Below are 13,608 nucleotides of genomic sequence, written 5' to 3'. Positions count from 1 at the left end.
CGATCATCATCAACAAGGACAGTTCCTGTAACGAATATGGGCTGCTCTCCTTCTGCATTACTTTCGTAATCGTTACTATGAAACTTTGTCAATATAATAATGGCTACGTTTTATAATGTTTAACTTTGGATTACGAAAGTTCCAGCCACCCCGATGTCCGTCGCTTACAGTAATAAGTACTGTACTTTACAGTGCACAGTACACTCGTGACCACTACCGTACTGTACACAGAACAGTACAATAAAGTACGGGGGTTTTTTTCTTACCTCTGTGACTACTGTACAGTGTACAGTACTGTAGTATTATACTGTACACTGAGTGTACAGTAGTATTTATACTGTACTGTACTGTATTCGGACTTAATAAAGAAAATTCCAGTACAGTATCCGGCCAGAGACTTGTACAGTAAGTCTAATACTATATTAGTCTTTAGAAGTCCCTGGTCGATGGTCAGTATTGACTCACTAATCTGGGCATGATTACTCCAAGAAAACAAGACCAATAACATCCCTAACAGTAAAGATCAATCTATGACGTAGCTTTGCGCTACCGATAACGCTAACGCATTGAACGATTGGATAATTTTAGATGGATCACATTACAAAACGCTTCATTGTACAGTATGGCGTTTGTAAGATGTTGAACAGTACACGGTTAGCGACAAACCGTACTGACTGACTGACTGACTGACAAGTACAGTACAGTACACTGACTATTCTACGATATCACGGTGTACTGTGCGGTACTGTAGGTTTCGTATAGACAAACCATACTGACTGACTGACTGACAGTACAGTACTATTCTACGATATCACTGCGTACTGTACTGTAGGTTTCGTACAGTTCAGTACGTTCTGTATTTGTTCTCCATACTGTACTGTACACAGTGTACAGTACTGTACAGTACCAGTATCATAAACTATCGTACTATCGTACTGTACAGTACATACTGTACAAACATACTGTAGATCATAAAGGTATTGAACCGAACCGGACCGAACCTTTCTCAGGTCTACATACAGTACTGTACATTGATTGAGCTGAGCCGTACAAGTGCACTAAATTACGTTACAGTATTAGTCTACTGTACTCTACCTCGTAAACCTCGACAGTACATTAGTAGCAGCAGTTGTGCGAGTCATCAGGAGTCCACGCTGCTATTTCCCTATACTGTACGTACTGCATTTTATTAGAACATTTTAATCATTACAGCGCTATTTACAGCACTGTATTTTTTGTAATTAATTTATTAACGGTAAAATAAAAAGTTCCTTGGATTAACTTAATTTACAGTTCAGATATCGGAGCACTAAGACTGAACACTGATTGAAATTTCAGAATGGCATTGGAAGTTGAGTCAACCGAGTTAGTATGCACCTGCTTCAAATGATCTTCTTTTGTATTTTATAGAATGCTTAAGTATATCTATAGCATACTCCAGTACAGTATAGTTTATTTATATTGAAGTTCTATTTGCAATGCAAAAATATCGAGATGTATGTTTTATAATGCGTATCTATTTTCAATTGATGATATGCATACGTATTGCAGCGTCATTCGGCTTATCCAACAGTACCTAAAGGAGAATAATCTGCTACGCTCTTTGGCAACATTACAGGTATGAAGTAGCTACGTGTATCTTACTGTTTTCCTTAACGTTGATAAATATCCTCGACATTGACTGCCTACGTATCTATATAAATTAACTTCTCGTACTAGTAATTGCGCGTAACACTTTCATGTTTTAGTTATGCAAATAAATTTCGAAAAGTTTCAGTAGATGCTATATCTAAAGTACGTATTAAAGCTTTTATTGCAGTCGGTAATACGTCTATGCACTATGTGTAGGAGGAATCGGCAATTGCTCTCAACACCGTAGACAGTGTGGAAAGTTTTGTTTCAGAAATTCATAATGGACACTGGGATAGCGTCCTTCAGGCTATTCAGTCACTGCGCTTGTCGGATAAGAAGTTAATTGACCTATACGAGCAGGTAATAAATAAAAAGTATTCATGATTGTACTGTTTATATCGACACTTTTACTATAGTATAAATTATAAATTACTGTATTTGTAAATGAAATGAAACATGGCCTATAGAAAGAAGGATTTTTAACGAATGCATTGTACAGATTGTCATAGACCTTATTGAAATGAGAGAACTTGGAGCGGCTCGCTCATTGCTGCGTCAAACTGATCCAATGATTAAGCTTAAGGATCAGCAACCGGATAGATATTTATACTTAGAAAATTTATTGGCACGCCCTTACTTTGACTCTAAAGAAGTATGAATCATTGCAAGTGTTGTATCAATATCAATGTTATACTACCAGTAGTACTTTGTTTAGTATACCCGTATGTTCTTGCTGTACTGTATTTTCTTTAGGCTTCATTGTATATTTTATATTTTTAATAATTAAAGGCTTATCCTGATGGCAGTAGCAAAGAAAAAAGAAGACATGCTATAGCTCAAGGTTTTACACATTGATATATTCTTAAATAAATTTTTATACTTTGATACTAAACTTTGAATCTGAAATTCAGCCCTATCTAGCGAAGTTACGGTGGTTCCTCCATCTAGATTGTTAGCTTTAATTGGTCAGGCTCTCAAATGGCAACAACATCAGGGATTGCTACCTCCTGGTACGTCTATTGATGTTTTCAGGGGAAAGGCATCTGTAAAAGGAGAAGAAGAGGAGAAATACCCTACACAATTAAATCGTACTATCAAGGTCTGATTAAGCTGCATTCTTTATGCAATTTCATGAGCTTTTGTAATGATTCTCTAATACCTTCTGTTCGTACGCTAAAATATTTTTAACGCAGTTTGGACAAAAGTCCCTGGTAGAGTGCGCTTGTTTCTCACCTGACGGGCAATATTTGGTCACTGGTACAATTGATGGATTTATTGAAGTCTGGAATTTCGTCACTGGAAAGATAAGGAAAGATTTAAAATATCAAGCTGAGGTAATACGGTTTCGATCATCAACTAAGGTACAATTTTATTTTTAGGGTTATTGAGTTTCATTTATATCATTCAATTAGAACAACTTTATGCTCATGAACGACGCGGTATTGTGCCTATGCTTTAGCAGAGATAGCGAGATGCTAGCTACTGGTAGTCAAGGGGGTAAGATCAAGGTAAGAAAGTTTCGAATATCAGGCTTAATTTGAGAATAGCTATAATTAGAGGCGGTTTACAGTGTTGTAGATAACTGCTAAATAGACTGTATCATGTTCACGTAGGTCTGGAAACTACAAAGTGGTCAATGCCTGAGAAGGTTTGAGCATGCACATACAAAAGGCGTTACATCACTATGTTTTTCTCGAGATTCAAGCCAATTGCTTAGTGCATCGTTTGATCAAGCAATTAGGTAAACTGCTAATATTGTAATCATTGCAATAGATTTTATTAACTGATGATAAATTTTAATTAAACAAATCGCATTTAGAATTCATGGCTTGAAATCTGGGAAAACTTTGAAAGAGTTTCGCGGTCATACGTCGTTCGTGAATAAAGCTATTTACAGTGCTGACGGGCATCAAATTATTAGTGCAAGTAGCGATGGCACCGTTAAAGTAGGCCTTCCAAGTTGCGTCTTTTAATGTTTTGCTTAGCAGCTGATACGTTATTTCTGTTATCATATTTTAATAAAACTGTAGATTTGGAGTACGAAAACAACGGAATGCCTTAATACTATCAAGCCTGCAATCGGCAATGTCACTACAGAAATTACAATAAATTCCGTAGCTTTGTTACCTCGTAGCGTGGATCAATTTATTGTGTGCAGCCGTACTAGTACTGTATTGATTATGAATATTCAAGGACAGGTATGTACATTGCTATTTATACTCATCGATTGGCTTATTATCTATAATTATAATTAAATGTACTTACAAGTGGTATTAACGAGTTATGCATGATGTTTATACTTAGATTATTCGTAGCTTTACGTCAGGTAAACGCGAAGGTGGAGATTTTATGTGTTGTTCTGTATCCCCAAGAGGAGAGTGGATTTATTGTATAGGTGAAGATAAAGTGTTGTACTTTTTTAATGCTACAAGCGGTAAGCTTGAAGGAACTTTAACGGTAAGCTACAGTTTTGAGATTGATTGCAATTATTATTTCAATAACACCAAACTAAAGATAGTGAATATTGGTCAATTAGGCACACGACAAGGATGTTATTGGAGTGGAGCATCATCCGCATCAAAATATCATTTGCACATTCAGTGAAGATTGTCAGCTTCGTTTGTGGAAACCTTAAACTTAATATTTTTTTTGCTGTATTCACTCAACATTATCTTTCCTTTAAATTTTCGATGTTAATGTATTATTGTAAACTATTGATAAGTAAATATTAAAACGATTTATAATTGAACATGCTTTAAGAAGGATGCAACGTTACTATCTGCCTTCAGATAACTATTGAAAAAGATATTAACATTAATTGTTATCTTGGTAAGGCACCATTGCCCCGGAATCTGAAGATATGGGATGATGTAGTAGTAATGAAAGCAGTTATTTGCATGCATTTGCTACTTTTTAGATTTGGCCTAAAAGGCATACATTTAAAAGCGTTCAAGAAATCAATTCGTAAGCGTTGCAAAAAGTTTAATTTCAGAAGGTTGCGTAACTAAAGACGAAACTAACTGCAGTCAATCGAACACCTTTCATCGGCTTTCCATTGTAAGCTACAGTATTATTCCACAACAGTTGAATAACTCTATTGATGTATTTCAATGTAGCAGAATTTCACTCTTTCGTGGGTGAAATTGTATTGAGCTATCGACTTTCACGTCTTATGATAACAATACGGCAATTTTTTACGTGCATTATAAGTTTTACATCAAGACAATATTGAAAAAAAAATTAATGTTAAGATAGTAAATAAATTTAAATTAGCGAAAGATTAAAAATAGCTAAAATTTTTCAAGGTTTTCCATCATTGCTTAATAATAACCAGTGCGTTTACTGCAAACTTTTAGGTACATATTCGCGCACATTCTAGGTATTTACTATAACGACACACGTATAATTGTGTCTAGAACTTGAATAATATCAGGGAATGTACATGTACATGTAATGACCAAAACTCAAACAAATGAGAAGTGCGTCACGAAAAGCTTAAAAATGTACAACAGTATAACAATTTTTACATTTACTTATTCGTATTATCAATCTAACAATGCTGGTTACCCCTAATTATTATTACTTATAGTGGAAGGCCCTAAGCGACTGAAAGAATGAAGATCCGATGAGGTTTCATCTCTCGTTTGACCTCCTAAATAATAAATGTCATACATTTTAAGGCATTACTATAATGATAAATCGCTACTAACTAGTAACTAAGAACGTTATTCCACCGTCAGGTGCATAGTCAATAAAATTAGCATGATATTATTAACATATTACAAACAGGATGAGTTCTGTGTAGAGTATATACTATGATTCATTCGATTCAACACTACATTAATTGGAGTATTTAATCGATATTTATATTCGCATGACGTTTGGCATTCAATTTTAGCCTACCTAGGATTTTATAAGCATTCTGTCTATTTCCTAAAACTCCTTCATCGGTTGAGTGTTCATGAAACGGTTTTACTTTCATAAAATAAGATATAATGTTGTACAACAAAGGCCTATAGAATTGGGTCAAGTATTAGAAAACTACAATCATATCCATATACTGTAGTTAGCTTATGAGTAACGTCAGCAAGGGATGAACTTACATTCTACCGCTAGGTTCGAGCATATCCTGAGCAATATTTAGTTCATCCATAACGAAACTTCTACCTAGTGATTTTTGCGGCTGATCAGATTCTAGTAGCATAAAGAGAAGTTGAAGTAACATCAAACAGTTTAGACGTCTACATTTTCAGTATGACTACATAGTCGTAGTGCCAATTATGGCCTAAATTAACTATCAGTTACAATCATTTCTGTGTATAATTCATTAATTGCTAAACTTGTGTGAAATCTGTTGCAAAGGGCGTGTGTACATTTACTACTGTAAGTTGTGGACTACTAGAAAAGTAAGAGTTGAAATTACCAGCTATCAGCACCGATTCGGTGTACTTGTAGTTATTATATTCCAGATATTCCCTGATTAATTCGTTTATTAAAACATTTTCGGCAGGCAGCTTTGGCTTTGGTACCTCCTAGTGTCGCATAAATAGCTGTAGTTTCAGACTTATAAAGATAATACAGTAGATACAAGATTGACGAGCTTTGTCATGTTAAAAGTTGATTATACTAATTAATTAAAATACGTATCCAAGATACTCGACATTGCTAAGTTACTTCATTGTAAGTTGATATAAAATAAAAATGACCATGTACTGGAATGCGTACATGTAGTATACAGTAAGTGTATAATAGTGTAGCCATCAGCAATTGAACGGGGGCTGATCTAACCTGATTGTCTAAAGCTTTGTAGACTTCTGCTCTTATCCTTGCTTTTAATTGGCCTAAAACACCTCGATTCACCAGCGTGTCCTTCACCACTATTGTAAATAAAGTTTAAGATATATATTATAACTTGCTAATGCTGTTGCTACCCTGATGCAGCTATCTCTTTCTACAATGTAAGCATCGTCCTCCACGAAACTACGTATCTGATGAAATACGTGTATAGGTACAGTATACCAAAGCACTGTCAATAATAACATAATGAGCGTCAATTAAAAGCAAATTCTATTTCTAATCATTTCATTTGTTGTCCATTGCTATATATTGTATGGTATAGTTGCTTAGTTAGCTGACAGCTGATAAATTGAACCTGAATGAAATTGAATTTTTTAGTTTCATAAATAAATATACACAATATCTACTGTAGGTCTATATCGTATTAATATACATACAGTATATATGACATATATAATCTATAATCTATTCTATAATGCACAAACCATTCGTCAACTCGTCCACGTTTGCCATCCCGCCAATATTGTCTGTCCAATCAACTGGCGATATATCACTAATATACTGTACACTGTACAGTATAACAGTTAGTGTACTGTAAGATGTAGTAGAGACCTTAAAAGGAGAGACTACAGTGTACAGTCAATTCTACAGTACTTCCTTGACAGTATGGGCTACTGTAGGCTAGTAAGTACTGTGCTGTAGCACTGTAGTCCTGCCTTGTGAGCTTTACTGTACTGTACTATAGAGGGTCTCTAGTGTACAGTACAGTATACAGTATTCCACTCGCGTATCATAGTAGACCTTAAAAGGAGAGACTACAGTACAGCGTAGAGCGTAGAAGAAAATTCTACAATACGGTACAGTACTGTACTGTACGTACTGTAGGCTAGTAAGTACTGTAGTCCTGCATTGTGAGCCTTACCATAGTTGTTGTACCGTACAGTACAGTACTGTACTGTACTGTACCATACAGTGTAACGTACTGTACAGTGTACATATGTACTGTACTGTACGCTGCAAGATGTCGCCCCAAGTCGAATCCATAGTCGCACTCTCGCTGGTGATACAGTACAGTACTGCGTAGAAGAAAATTCTACAGTACTGTACAGTGTACAATACTGTACAGTACTGTACACTGTACAGTACAGTACTGTACGTACTGTAGTCCTGCACTGTGAGCCTTACAGCAGTTGTTGTACAGTACTGTACAGTACACTGTACAGTACAGTGTGCGGTACTATAGTCTTGCATTGTGAGCCTTACCGTAGTTGTTGTACAGTACTGTACTGTATTATACAGTGTACAGTACTGTACATATGTACTGTACTGTACTGTACTGTACGCTGCAAGATGTCGAACCCATAGTCGCACCCTCGCTGGTGATACAGTACAGTACAGTACTGTACTATACTGTACTGTACTGTACCGTATTTCTCTTACCAGCCCTGGTACGGTACTGTACTGTACACAGTTGTCCTTTTTACTTTACAGCTTTTGCAGCTTGCTAATCCGTTCACGCTTTTTGCTGATTCTGCCTATTAGCATTGGGGTACTTTTGAAGACTTCAGACATGTCATTCCTCTATGTGCATAAGGATAGCGACTTTCCTATCCAAAATCTACCATACGGCATCTTTACATCGCAGGATAACGTAAGTCTAATTTGATATCAATCCATCAATAAATACATATTATTCAGCTAGACGTATTTCGGGCAATGGAGTCAGACCAACGCACAACTGTACTGAGTGTACTGCTGTTGCCAGCAAATGTGATCGCTTGTTGCTCAAGAGTACAGTCATGTCGAACCCATTGCCGATAGGCTTGTCTACAGGATAAGTCATTACATCGTTGCACTCTAGTGCCGTATCATCGGAAAGTGTTGTAGTCATGTAGGTAGGCAGGTTTACTTTATTTTTTCTATTCAATCAATTACAAATTACCATAAGGATAATAGCTACTATGCAGTGGGCTGTGTATAAATGCACAACGGAGAAGACTGTTGGTAGATTAATCATGCAATAGATCCTAGAAAGTATCTTGGATCTAGGGCAGTGATTAACTGTAAGAAAGAAATGATATATTAATGCAGCGATAATGATAAATGACAATTGTATATGCTTAACTTTAAATCATTGATTATGGATTGACACTAACCATTTGCAATCATACAATTTCAATCAGGCACGTCCTCGCGTAGGTGTTGCCATTGGAGAGCATGTCCTCGATCTCAGCGTGGTACAAAATCTATTTACGGGTCCTATCATGAGCAAAAATGCTGCTGTATTTAACGAGGTTATTATTGGCTGCTATTCTTAGATTACATGGACACTTTTACTGATGTACTCTTAAGTGTAGTGCAACAGAATACCGTTATATCACGATATTGCAGAAGCTAAAATGAAACTACTTTTACCAATGACTTCGATAATGATCACCTTGTACGGGTATATAATAATTCCCAATTTTCTTACAGTCGTCTCTGAATTCATTTATGGGATTGGGCCGCGATGCTTGGAAAGAAGCTAGAGCAACTATTCAACGACTTCTTGCTGCAAATGAAGTAGGCTTATGCACGCAATAACATATTGCTATTGTCTTGTCGGAACACTACACTGTTAGTCTGCAATGTAAAATTTTCTACTGTTGACTGTAGGGGATTATCCGTGATGATGGTAAACTTCGATCAAAGTAAGTTTGTTTTAAAGCCCCTATAGTAGGAACGTACTTTAATGGATATTTTTTTCAATCATGCCTTACATTGATTTTTGCTTGTGTTGTACAACCTGATTCCTAACATATTATTTATGTATATGCAACAAAGATGCTTATACTCTATGGCTGACGTCCAGCTTCATTTGCCATCTCGTATCGGCGACTATACAGACTTTTATTCTTCTCGTGAACATGCAACCAATGTTGGTACGATGTTTCGTGGAAAAGAAAATGCTTTAATGCCGAACTGGTCTGTTTAAACCTTGAAAAGGAGCTTTGTCAAGATCTTATTTACTTTTTGTAGTTATCTGAAGGTAGTCAATAAAATTCGATTTGCCTACGATTTTATAGGGTGCATTTGCCTGTTGGCTACCATGGACGTGCTTCATCTGTTGTCGTTTCGGGTACCCCTATTCGAAGACCATGTGGGCAAACTAGGCCAGACGAAAGTAAGTGCAACATGACTGCATAGCTAAAAATTGATGCTTAATAAGATTGCTAAATCTTCCGCATTGATGCCATGGTTTAGCTAAGCCACCTGTATTTGGAGCCTGTAGGTTGCTAGATATCGAACTAGAAATGGCAAGTTACCAATATAGCATAATAATAAATTTTTAACTTATCATTTGCGTAGCACATAGCGAGCAGTTAAAAATCGAAATCATTTCTTTGATGTCATAGGCATTCTTCACAGGTCCTGGTAATAAACTTGGTGAGCCTATTCCATCAGCAAAGGTATACCGTGCATCGATATCTATAGTTAGAATTCGGTAATTCTTTCTATTGCTTACCATTATTATTCTAAACCAGGCGGACGATCATATCTTCGGAATGGTTTTGATGAATGATTGGAGTGGTAAATAGTCATTGATTTTCTTCGATACGACATTATAAAAAGATAACACTTTCATAATTTTGCAACAATATTCTATCTGTAAAGTCTCTCGATTTACAATCAATTTCCTTTACTATTTTTTTTATATTATAATGACACCGATAACTAGCTTCCATTTTGATTTGATCAAGTCGGTTCTAACGGATGCATGTGTATCTTAGCTAGGGATATCCAAAAATGGGAATATGTTCCTCTTGGCCCTTTCTTAGGCAAGAATTTTGGAACTACAATTTCACCATGGGTTGTCACAATGGAGGCACTTGAGCCTTTCAAATGCCAAAATGTGCAGCAGGTATTCCTTTGTTGTTCTATTGAAAGCAGTAGTATCATGGAAGTAAAATTATATATAGCTTTAAATTTACATGATAATCGCATTTCCACGTATGATAGGATCCTCAGCCATTACCCTATTTATGTCATGATGATCCTTATAGCTTTGATATCAACTTGTCGGTCTCTTTGAATGGTATCATAATGATTCTCCTATTGGCAAAGACTTAATTGTAGATATAGAATTTTCATTAGTACCATACCAACTTTGTGGATCTGATTTATTTCTTTCTAGTTGACGGATTATCCGATCCAGCTGTCATCTGTCGATCTAATCCGAAGGTACCTTCATTTGTTAATAAAATTGATATTCAGAGGTGTTTACTACATGGCACCGTTTAAATTGAGATCAATGAATTATATATAATGAAGTAATCCTTGGTTCTTTTAAATTTAGTACTTGTATTGGACAATGAAACAACAACTTGCTCATCATACTATAACTGGATGTAACATTCAACCTGGGGATTTACTCGCATCAGGCACCATAAGCGGAACTGTACGCTGAAGCGCAATATAGTTGATTCATGTTCTACATTCCTTTGCACCATTGTCCAACATTTTTATAGTAATTGAATATCATTATATCCTTTTTAGACTCCGGACTCGTTAGGCTCGTTACTAGAGCTTAGCTGGAAGGGAACCAAACCATTAGATCTTGGTAATGGCATAACGCGCAAATTCTTACAAGATGGAGATGAAGTCATTATAAATGGACGTTGTGAAGGAGATGGTTACCATATTGGATTTGGAGATTGCCGTGGAAAGATTTTGCCAGCAATAATTTAGAAAAAAATTCGATAGGAAATATTAACGTTCGATTTTTGATTACAAATTGTGCTGTAAACTGATATAGATAGCAAGCAATTATTCCCTCTCTACCTTACATATATACGGTGATATTTCCCTACTGCTGTGTTTATTGTTGCAATTTACGGAGTATTGTGCATATACATACAAGAAGTTATCATGATCTCTTCAATAAATAAGCATTAATTACGCTAAACGTTTGCGTTGTGAGATGCCTAAGCAGCGTTTTATAAATGTTTTTAATGAACTAGTATCTAAATCTGCGATTAGTTATATCCGCAGTAACCCGTCCGTAATGAGTAAACACATCGGGAATTTAGCTTTCTACGCGTATATTACATAAATTGTTTACTATTAATTGTTAGCTATCTCTTCTGAAAACTTATAACTAAGGTTTGTCAGTAGTCTTTTGTTTATGCAATGCAAAATGATGATAGTTCAAAAGTTCCCTTTATTATTATCATTGCGATAGCCTTGCTAAAGATTAGAAAGGATGATAAAGACCTTATCCGGTTATTCTGTTTTTGCGTCAGTAAACAATTACATGTTCCCACGCAAAAACGAGATAGCTTCTCTTCATCCGGTCGCCTCTCGATAGGGATAATAACGTAGTCTTTTCACCCCCTAACCAGAATTAGTGCAATACTCCAATTTATTAAGAAATTGTCTTTTGACAGGAAAACAGGCATATGCAAACCGGTTAAGGGTTATTTAACACTAGATAAAAAAACGGCTTGTACGTCCAGTACGTGTCAGTCGTATACTGCAACTTTATTACACTAACAATCACGCAAAAATGAGACGAAATATCCAAATGTTTGACCATAAAAATAGAATAAGGTATTCATGGTTAGATGAATAACTGAGTGAGAAAAGGGTGAAATGGTACAGGAAAATACCACATCAATTACTGGTAACTATCGTATTATAGGTATAACTTAATACGTATTGATTGCAATACAATCGATAAATTTCAGGATCTATAATTGAAATAAAACATTAAATCTTGTAGAAAAAACATTTTTTAATGCCATTATCAATTATAAAAATATTTATTATTCTCTATGTTAATATTATTGTAAATTAATTTAAACTTATTTATAATCATAAGGCTAATGTTAGCAACTTATCATTAGCTTTATTCAGTATAGTATTTATTGTTTTGCCTCTGCCTTTTTCCATTATTATAAATCTAAACATACTATCGCGCTATAATTAATCAACCATGCTTTACTTGGATGGAATTAAACAAATGTTGATCTTGATTATGCGTTTATTTTCTATACAGATTGAAATAATAAATATTGTGTACGATACTAGTATTTCACTGCTGCATATAAAAAAAAACCGCCGAATAATAAACGAATTGACTAATCAAATAAATCATCCATTTTTATTAGTCTGGAACAAAAATGAAAGAATACTAAATTTTCTATTAATTGCAGTGAACTACAGATCATCCTACAGTTATATCGCTCTTCTGTTGTCCTGCGTTGGATTCAGTCTGGGTACGTTGTAAATAAAATTTTAAAAGTATTTTAAATTATCAATTTTCTTAGTCGATGATTTTTCCTTAAATCATAATTTCATTTTAACATATTTACGTCCTAGATTATACCAATTATATTTAAGTAGTATTAGCTTACAATATTATACATGTAAGAGGAATGGTAATGTTGAAAACATTCTTACCGAATTTAATACTCCCTACTTTCTTCAAGTTTCATTAGAGAGAAGTATACATACGTTAATTATACTGATAATATTTGTTGATGGTATGTAGTAAATGTCTTTGGAACGTTTTACTAATTATATAATGATTCCTTTAACAATGATACTGGTATATTGTTGTAATAATATTTTATTAATATAAAGCGAAGGTACGGTAGAGTGTAGTAACAGCGCCGTACCAGGTACAATTTGGAATCCGCTAATAATTTTCCTAGTGCTTAGAAACACACGAGCATAAGTCGATTATTAAGATGTCTAATAGGATTGGATTATTGAATGGATTTAGATTTCACTCTAAGATAATTATAGTAAACCCTGTTTTTAATTATAGGTAGTGTGAATAATAATTTATATTTCACACTTTTCTAATAATACGATTCCTTAAGCATTATAAATTGTGAACTAACTACCAGGTTGACTTCTTTAACAGTAAGTGGTTTTAGTTTCAGTTTTAATCTGCCGTAATAGCATCTTCTTATTTTGTAAAGAATCACAGCCTATGTTGTCAGTACTTTTAGAAATATCAGACTATATAGTATTAGTCATAGTACTGTACGCATATAAGTATCAAGTAAGACTATAAATACACCTTAACAAATAAGTATAATGAATCTAGAAGAAAATATTTCTTCCATAAGGCACTCTGATCGCCTGGTTATCCATTTTTTTGAATTTTATTTTAATACCAGTTATCCACAT

The 13,608-nt window shown here is 34.9% G+C and overlaps 3 protein-coding genes across 3 annotated transcripts; 2 read left to right on the top strand and 1 right to left on the bottom strand.

Moving 5' to 3' along the window:
* Positions 1 to 1,339: 1,339 nt before the first annotated feature.
* TRIADDRAFT_52324 (uncharacterized protein) lies at positions 1,340 to 4,267 on the top strand (the record flags this gene model as incomplete). The annotated part of the gene is made up of 13 exons (XM_002108839.1): positions 1,340 to 1,365; positions 1,552 to 1,618; positions 1,849 to 1,992; positions 2,132 to 2,284; positions 2,422 to 2,473; positions 2,544 to 2,731; positions 2,826 to 2,966; positions 3,045 to 3,140; positions 3,246 to 3,373; positions 3,452 to 3,578; positions 3,663 to 3,830; positions 3,937 to 4,089; positions 4,169 to 4,267. 13 exons carry the CDS (start codon positions 1,340 to 1,342, stop codon positions 4,265 to 4,267), a joined length of 1,542 nt encoding a protein of 513 aa, XP_002108875.1.
* Positions 4,268 to 4,976: 709 nt separating this feature from the next.
* TRIADDRAFT_63536 (expressed hypothetical protein) lies at positions 4,977 to 6,942 on the bottom strand (the record flags this gene model as incomplete). The annotated part of the gene is made up of 6 exons (XM_002108112.1): positions 4,977 to 5,284; positions 5,536 to 5,645; positions 5,736 to 5,826; positions 6,056 to 6,164; positions 6,421 to 6,509; positions 6,915 to 6,942. The coding sequence occupies 6 exons, from the start codon at positions 6,940 to 6,942 to the stop codon at positions 5,202 to 5,204; spliced, it is 510 nt and encodes a 169-aa protein (XP_002108148.1). The 3' UTR covers positions 4,977 to 5,201.
* Positions 6,943 to 7,999: 1,057 nt separating this feature from the next.
* Positions 8,000 to 11,157, top strand: TRIADDRAFT_49733 (uncharacterized protein; the record flags this gene model as incomplete). Its single annotated transcript, XM_002108838.1, has 14 exons — positions 8,000 to 8,080; positions 8,613 to 8,723; positions 8,905 to 8,991; positions 9,085 to 9,119; positions 9,253 to 9,393; positions 9,495 to 9,592; positions 9,673 to 9,729; positions 9,838 to 9,878; positions 9,954 to 9,999; positions 10,200 to 10,330; positions 10,429 to 10,504; positions 10,604 to 10,650; positions 10,766 to 10,867; positions 10,966 to 11,157. 14 exons carry the CDS (start codon positions 8,000 to 8,002, stop codon positions 11,155 to 11,157), a joined length of 1,245 nt encoding a protein of 414 aa, XP_002108874.1.
* Between the last annotated feature and the right edge of the window lie 2,451 nt (positions 11,158 to 13,608).

Source organism: Trichoplax adhaerens, genomic scaffold (genome assembly GCF_000150275.1).
Source record: "Trichoplax adhaerens TRIADscaffold_1 genomic scaffold, whole genome shotgun sequence".
Taxonomy (NCBI): domain Eukaryota; kingdom Metazoa; phylum Placozoa; class Uniplacotomia; order Trichoplacea; family Trichoplacidae; genus Trichoplax; species Trichoplax adhaerens.
This window is presented reverse-complemented; position numbering and strand designations above follow the sequence as displayed.